This window comes from Gossypium hirsutum, chromosome A10 (assembly GCF_007990345.1).
Source record: "Gossypium hirsutum isolate 1008001.06 chromosome A10, Gossypium_hirsutum_v2.1, whole genome shotgun sequence".
Classification (NCBI taxonomy): domain Eukaryota; kingdom Viridiplantae; phylum Streptophyta; class Magnoliopsida; order Malvales; family Malvaceae; genus Gossypium; species Gossypium hirsutum.
The window spans coordinates 73,411,131-73,420,144 of NC_053433.1; the positions used below are offsets into that span (position 1 = coordinate 73,411,131).

Sequence of the window (9,014 nt, forward strand, 5' to 3'; positions counted from 1 at the left end):
GGTGACATATGTCTCGTTAAGCACCTTCATTAATGCTTCCCTATGCGCCTCAGAACTCAGAAGTAGAGCCAATACTGATATGTGAGCCGGCTGCTTGCGCAACTGCTTGAATACACTATACTCGCTATGCTTAAGAAACTTCAGAAATTCTTTAGCCTTCTCCTCCTTTACCGGCTCCTTGACGGGCATTTCAACTTCTTTTTCCTTCTCCACACTAGTATTCCTTGTTTATGTGGACTCCTCTCTGATGCCTACCGTATCATACCGCCTCCCACTTCGTGTATGGGAACCCTCAATTTGTACATCCTTGGAGGCACTGGCTACATCTTCTTTCTCCGGTAATGACACATGGCAATTATAACTCTATGGTACCCTTTTATTATCCTTATAAGGAAAGGATACAGGTTTATGTATTACGACCTTGGGCCTAGTTTGCGCTTCCACTTCATTACTCTCTGGCAAGGAAATAATAATTCTTGGCCGACTGATTTCTCGTTGTTTATCTTCCAACGCATTTATTTCTCTTTTATAAGAGCTACCTTCAAAAACTTGCAACTCTTTATTATCAATGAAGCCTTGCACCAAGGCTTTGAATTCTTCACAATTCTGGGTCTCATGACCCTCTTTTCCATGGAACTCACAGTAGTTCCTCATTTCTTTTCTTTCTTTCTCAGAGTTTATCATCCCTCTCTTCACCATCTCTTTCCAAATTACCCTCAAAGGCATTCTCACCTTAACAACATTTTCCTTGATTATTCCTTCCCTAGTTTCATCTATGGCATTCACTCATTGATTGCCATGATCTGGTAATGGATTTTCAGCACTAGGGGTACTAAAGAATCTCACAACCCCCATCTTAATAAGCCTCTCCACGGCCTTCTTGAATCCAGTGCAATTTTCAATTGAATGCCCCGGTATTCCCGCATGATATTCGCATTTTCAAGTGAAATGGAGTAATGGCATGTGCATCGTATAAGCTTTGATAAAGCTCACGATACGTCATAGGGATACGCGTGAATTGTATCCTCTTTGAATTCTGTCTTGATCCTGATTCCTATCTTTGAGCACTTTGCTGCCCACCCGTAGCCACTTTGGGCTGACTAACTGTGACTGCCTTCGAATTGAAGCTACTTGTGTTGTTCACCTCATTGTCTTTTCTTCTTGAGGCCGATCTTTTGGCTACTCCCCCTTCAATTTTTCTACCCTTTATGGTATTCTCAATCATTTCTCCTGCCATGACTATGTCTGCAAAACTTTTGGTAGTGCTTCCAATCATGTGAGTAATGAATGGAGCCTTCAAAGTGTTGATGAACAACATGGTGGTTTCTTTCTCCAATAGTGGTGGTTGAACCTCCATTGCCACATCTCTCCATCTCTGTGCGTATTGCCTGAAATTTTCATTAGGCTTCTTTTCCATGTTTTGTAGGGTGATCCTATCAGGGGTCATGTCAGTCACATGATTGTACTGCTGCATGAAGGCTTGTGCAAGATCTTTCCCTGAACTTATTCTAACCCGGCTCAACTGATTGTACCACCGGGCTGCCGCTCCTACTAAACTATCTTGGAAACAATGGATCAACAGCTGATCATTGTTTACGTGCCCGGTCATTCTTCTACAGAACATCGTAACATGAGCCGCTGGGCAAGTAGTCCCGTTGTATTTTTCAAACTCTAGCATCTTGAATTTGTGAGAAAGAACCAAATCTAGGACCAAGCATAGATCTTTGGCATCAACTCCCTGATGCCCTTCAGCACTTTCTAAAGCCTTAAATTTCTCCTCCAGCCATCGGCAATGTTCTTCCAACTGTTTTGCAACCTCGGCTCTCAAATCTTCCTTTTTAGCTATATCTAAATCAGGAATGAGAGGATTGGTAGAGTTATCGGCTAAATTGAATCCCGAGCCAGTTGGGAAATTTATAGGGATCCCAGTATCAACTTGACCCTGTTGAGGCCTTACTGTGATAGACGACCCACGAGGATATGCCTCAGGTTGAGTTCGTATGTGAGGTGGAGTGAAACCAGGAGGAGGACCCTCATTCTCTTCTCCAGCAATTGCCATGAGAGCCTTTCCCTTATTAGTGGCCCTCAGTAGTTGAGTCATCTTAGCCATCATGTTCTTCTGAGCTTCCAGCATATGCTCCATTATATCGTTTTGCATTTTTGCCAATTGCCCTTGCAATTGGTCTTGCATGTCCTTCTGTAACTGCTCAAATCTTTGATCCATATTCTTCGACTTAGCACATGTACCGTAAGGATTTGTTGCTTCCAGATTTCCTTTTTCTTACTCTCTTTCTCCCTTTATAATTTTAACTAATTAGAGTCTTTCTATAAACTTGAATGTATATGATGTAATGAAATGCAAATGCATGAATGCAAAAAGATGTCGATTTTGACTCAGTTTCATTTTAGAAAACGTTATTTAAGGAACAAAAATCTTTTTATAAAACGAATTACAAATACACTTTTACCCGTAGGCCTAGAGTCTTAACCCTATCTAATAACAATGCTAACTCTCGTCCTTTGTCAGACGATGACTCATACATCATACTCAGCGTTCTAGCTTGTGTTGCCAACTCCTGCAAGTGTTCAGTGACCTCTCAAATCTGAATTAAGGCCTCTCCCATGATGTGATCTCTATCTCCTGCTTGACCCTGAAGATGGTGAAGTTCTCCCTTCCACTGTTCTTCTCTTGTCTCGAGCTGTTCAATCCGTGACTTACAGCCCTGTAGTGCTGCTTCTAACTTTCCAATGTTATGCTTCATATTCTCAATCTTGTCCAAGCTTGCCTTTAACTCAATTGCAGAGTTACGACTTCGGTAATGATGAAGGGATCGTCCAAGCTCTGACACATTAACTTTTAACCCTTGATTTTCCTTTTCTAGGGCCTGATTACGAGACTGCATTTCTTGGAACTTTTTCTCCCAACACTCGGCCTTGGCTCTTTCTTCTTGAATCTCTTGTTGCCATTGCTCTGAAGATCTCCCTAGTCCGACCCTTTTCAGTGTCATTTGAGCTTTCTTATAATGTGTCTTTAGGTCATCTCGATCTTCCTCGACCTTTCTCTTTTCCTTTTTCATCTTCTTGACTTCCATCTTTTGAACGTCAACATCGAGACTTAAGCACATTTTCTCCTCTTCGAGCTTTTCAATTCTCTTTTTTAGCTCTGAATTCTTTCTCTCGAACTCTTGCTTCATAACCTCCAACTCCGATGGGATCACTCGCAAGTTCTCCTCTAATGATCGAGCCTCTCCCAAAATTGGCCTAGGGATATTATCGTTGAATCTCCTATTAAACCAGCCCTTATACTCGAGGGTTGATGTCGAGCCTTCAGTTAAGATCTTCATACAGAAAGGCTTCTTCCAAGCCTCAGAGATCTCTCGCATCCTCTTCTTATAGTGATCTCCTTTGTAAGAGAAATCACTCTGAGCTAGACCCTGTGTAGCCGGTATGAACTGCCTCGCTCGATATTGCCTTAAAACAAGCAATGGTGTATATCCAACAACTCCCTAAATTCCTGGCAAAGGGACCCAATCAAAACTGCCGCATCGGTAAAGGACTTCATTAGAAACCAACCAAGGAGCCTTCCACATAATATCTTCCTCTCGAAGATTCTGAAGAATGTCTAACCATCTCTCCTCCGAAATGTCATCTCTCCTAGGTATGTCCACTGCTTCCTTTAAGGGAGAATAACCCTCAAAGAAAACTAGGCGAGGAACCCTATCGAGCCTCCAGAAGTGACTATGAAACCAAACCAACAACAACTATGCACATCCAATTAATCTTCCTTCACCAGCTTTTCGACATGCGCTCAAGGATCTCATCATCTCAGCTAGGATCGCAGGCACAGGCGTGTTTTGTTTACTAAGTCGATCAAACAGATCTGCAACCGACTCATCTATGTGCCCCAACGCCTTCGGGAAGACCACCATACCGTAGATGCTCAAAGCCAGGATGTTGACCTTTTTCTTCACATCTGGATGCGTCGATATCAAATCCCTCAAAATGGCCCATAGAATGCACTTACTATTACCCTTTTGCTGCACACGAGCTACAGCCCACTGCTCGCTCATCCCAGTAATCATCACCAATTTCTTCGTAAAAGTTGGAAGCCTAACAGGCCTAACATAAGCCTTGCAACCATGAATTCTTGAACAACGCAGTAAAGTCGTATACTCCTCTAAAGTAGGTACAAGATCAACATCACCAAATGTAAAACAACTATAAGCAGGGTTCTAGAACTGTACCATAGCTCGAAACAAGTGTCTTTCTACCTTGACGTCTAGCAAATATGGAAGGTCTCCATAACTCTGATAGAAAAGTTGCCTAGCATCATCATCCCACTGGACCCAAATGTTTCTCAGCTCCTGTAACTCATTCTGCATCGAATTAACACGAGTGAAGTCCCGTAACTCTGACGTATACTCCTCGGTGACACTATTTTCTTTCTCTAACTAGGTTTTCTCTGACCAAGTACAGACAGAAGCATTGTCCTCCACTTTATTAAGGTATTCGTTCCTCATCACAAGACTTTCTAATCTAGAAATCGAGCCCTGAATCGACACCTTTAAATGCGGAATGACATGCAATGACAACAAAATAGAAACAGTAAGTCAGTATCATATATATAGGAAAATGATAAACAAATCCTTATAAGGGCAATTTCTAAAGGTTATCACTATTATTCCTAGGATAAGCACTTAAAAGTTCACTATATGAGTTTTAGTTCTAAAGCAAAGGTACCTGAACCAGCAAATTCCTCAGTCCTCACCCACTATAGGCTCATATAGACCAAGTTCAGTTCAGGGGAACACTTTTCCCTATGGCCGTGCGGAGATGAAAATCTCACGAAGACATAGGTAAAGTATCCCGGAAGCAATTCACTAGTTCGTACGAAAGTGAAAACCTTACGAAAGCGTAGCTTCTCGCTCCCACTTAAGGGTATGACCACAACGGTCATACAAATGCAATGTATAGCAATAAAGTAACAAACATATGCAGCAAATACATGTATAAAGATTTAAGTGTTCCAAACTTCTGACATTAAGACAAAAATACTCAATTTCTTGGCTTGACTCTCTCATCCCCAGTGGAGTCGCCAAGCTATCGAAACCATTTTTTAAAAGGGGTGTTTTAAAAACGGGGATCAACTTTTGGAAAAAGAAAACGGGAGTCGCCACCAATATTTTAAAGTATGATTGGATCACTATATAAAACGTTTTGGTCTATGTAATTGTGAGAAAACAGGTTTGGGAGTCGGTTACGTTCGAGGAAGGATTAGCACCCTCCTAACGCCCAAAATTGGTACCAAATTGGATAATTTTTGTCTCAATGCCAGAATTTTGAGAATATTTAAAAAATAAGGTTTCCTTATTTTCGTAATAATTCAAATTAAGAGAATCGAGATTCATTCGCTTTGAAGGAATAATAAATATCACATCCAGCATAATTAGACATGATGCCTTTAAACTTTCGTAGCTAAAATCATCTCATGATTTATAAAACCTGTTTAAAAAGGATATTTTAGATATTTAGATAAACGGGAAATTGCAACCCAGCATGTTAAGGCACTATTTCTCAAATTTCTAAACATCCAAAACATTGCCTCGTTCATTTTCTAAAAGTTCATTTTTAATGACTTTTGGTTTTAAAAGTAATGATATTTTTCACATATTAAGAAATTAAATACAATATATATATATATGCTTTATTATTTCATGCAAATATAATAAAGGTGACGAACAAGGATCTAAATTACCTAATCTGCTATTATTTCATGCATGATCATAAATAGTATCATTACATACACAATACAACATAGAATATAATGAATTAAATAATATAAATTGTATAATGCATACATAACTACATTTTATGCAAATAAATATCTAAATTATAATAATTAACTCATTTTATGTAAAAAAAAAAAGAATAAAATGATATATGGAATTTAACCCATTGTACAATATCAAAATAAAGGAGAATCTAAAATAAATAAACGAATTTAGTGTATGAAATATAAAAAATAAGCTATTTTAGAAATATATTAAACGATGTGAGAACAAATAAAAAAATCCCCCTTATTTTAAAAAAAACATATACAAATTATATTATAATGTATAATAACTTAGTATATAATAAAAATAGTGTACTAGATGTTGTTATTCTTTTAAAAAAATGTATATAATTAATAAGTAATAATGTGTGCTTTAGGATAAAATAAAGGTAGTAAGGAAATATAGTAAAATATAATATAATTTACAAATAAAAATATGTAATAATATAAATCATATAGTAATAAAATATATGTAATAAAATATATAATATAATATAAGAAGAATGTATAAAATAATAATAATCTAATAGGCATTTCATATAAAAATATAGTAAAATAATTGATACATATAGAAAATACATAGTATTTACTAACTTTATAAATAAATATATAATAATATGAATAATATAATATATAATATATAATATATAAAAATAATATGTACTAAAACATATAATATAGATATAAATAATATATATATAAAATATATGATAAAAATTAAAAATATATAATAATATAATAGATAAAATATAGTAAAATAAATAATATATATAATGAAAATACATATAACATATAGTAAAATGCAAATACAAAAAATATATGATAAACAAATCCTTTTTTTTTAAAATAACAATATATTGGATAACAAAAATAATATATACTATTTTAATATTAAAAATAAAAATTGAATTTAATTGAAAATTCCGGGGTTAATTGTAAAATAATAAAAACATTTGGACTTAATTAAAACACAAGCTAGAATAGAGGGACTCATTGGGTAATTAAACCTTAATCCCCAAAACGACACCGTTTCCAGAATGAATTTTAAAGGCTGTTTGGATTAAATTAAAACAAATATAAAAGATTAAGGCCAAATTAAAATAAAAATAAAATGTAATTGAAAAAATTTAAAAAAACGGAAGGATCAATTGGGCAATTTTCCCATTCTCCAAAAACGAGCGGATCCTCCCCGAGTAATCAGGTCAACGCGCGAATCTTCTGTTTGAAACGACGTCGTTTAAATGCTTATTGAATTAAGCCAAATGACGTCGTATTACAGGGGCTATATAAGCCAAATCTTAGCCTGAAAATCATTTTAACATTCGGTTTTAAAAAAAATAAACGAAATTCTCTGAAAGAGGATTCGAGGGCTGATCCCGGTGCTATTGAACCTTCGTCCAAGGGTTTTCTCACGCGCTCACGCGCCACCACGCACGGTGGTCGAAGGGTCAAAACCTTCTCCCTTTTCAGCGAAAGTCAGGTAATCCCTTTTCCTTTTTTACTATTTGTAATATATATTAAAAATATTCACCTTTGTACTCGATTGGCTACTGGTATTGTAAGTTGGTAATACTGTGCTCCGTTGAATCTGTTTGTATATTTATCTCTTTGGAAAATCGTGTGTTACAAATTAGAAAATGATGGGTTTTTATAACCCTTTGTAAGTGATTTACAATCTGGGAAAGAAATCTTTTGATTTCTTTCCATATTTTGCCCCTGTTTTTGCTGTTGTTTTTTCATTTTGCAGATGTCTCGCGAGGAAATCAGTGAGCCAGGATGATTAGGTCCTGATGGCGATGGTGCTGGCGTTGATCTGCGTTCATTCGGCTTCAACTACGGCCGGAATTGAGGCTGGGAATCACGGCGTCGATAGGGGTAGATGGAACAACGCATTGATTTAGCTTCTGGAGCCTTCCATTTGCGGCGCCTAGGGTTTCTAAAACCCTAGGGCTTTCCGTGTTCTGTTGGCTATTTGGGCCTTCCTCGGCTTCATTGGATTGGGTCAAGGGTAGGCTTAGGAATGGGTTTGTAATGTAAGGGGTTGGGTCTACCGGGTGGTGTTGTAATTGGGCCTCGGGTGTAATGGGTTTATTTGTCTTTTGGACTTTATTTCTTTTGTAACATGGACTGTATAAATTGGACATTTTGGTTTATTTTATTTTTGGTTTTCTGTTTGGTTTATTAAGCCCGGGTGAATTTGGGCTATTACACAAGTCATGCATACATAGTCCATCATCCACTCAGGATAAAGGTATTCTACACTGTAAACGTCACAAGTGAATAAATCCATAATCAAATCTAAGATCTATTCTACTTGGGTCCTTTTCGATGTACTATTATTCTAGTTAGTCACATATATGTCTCTATCTTTTGGAAGTCATCGTTCTGATGCTCAAGACAAAGCATCTCTCCAATTGGACTTGATAGGCAACAAATTAATCTTTCAATTGGTTTGCTCATTTTTTATTAGAATAAGGACATATTTTAGGTTTATCTACTAATATAAGTTGTCTTTTCGTATTACCATCTAACTAAGAAATACCTCTTAGTAGTAGTTAAACGTTAGATTACCAGTGAGCCAATACTTGCTTTCATTTTTCTTTGCGTGTAGAAACGATTGAGGACAATATACAAAGGGTATTAATGTAATTAATGAATATTATTATTAAACCAATTTGTTCAAAAAATACAAGTGTACATAGATGAAAATACTACACTTAAGACACTAGATCCAACACCTTCATATACACTTCTTCTTCTAGGTCCCCATGTAAGAAAACATGTTTTTCAATGAATTTTTACAAGTCCTAGCTAAGATTAGTTGTAAAAGATAGTAAGATCCTAGTTGTATTCATTTTAGCAACCAAAGCAAATGTTTCCTAATAGTCCACTCTATATGTCTGAGTGAATCCTTATGCTACTAATTTGGATTTGAATACCACAATCGGACCATCACCCCTATATTTGACAGTAAACACCTATTTGTAGCCAACCAATTTTTACCATTGAGAAGGACTAACCAACTCCCATGTCTCATTCTTTGCTAGAACTTGCGCATCTTCAATCATAACCTTCTTCTATCTTGGATCATTAATAGCTCTCTCCAATCTAGTGGGACAAACATGTAAGACAAGTACAGAAAAACTTTATAGGATGGGGACAAGGAATCATAAGAAAGAAC

General features: G+C 36.6%; 1 protein-coding gene across 1 annotated transcript; it reads right to left on the reverse strand.

Annotated features, from left to right (window-relative positions):
- Nucleotides 1-228: 228 nt before the first annotated feature.
- LOC107927549 (uncharacterized) lies at nucleotides 229-2,224 on the reverse strand. Its single transcript, XM_016858636.1, has 2 exons — nucleotides 1,514-2,224; nucleotides 229-363 (listed from the first exon to the last, which is right to left on the reverse strand). The coding sequence occupies exons 1-2, from the start codon at nucleotides 2,222-2,224 to the stop codon at nucleotides 229-231; spliced, it is 846 nt and encodes a 281-aa protein (XP_016714125.1).
- Nucleotides 2,225-9,014: the final 6,790 nt, after the last annotated feature.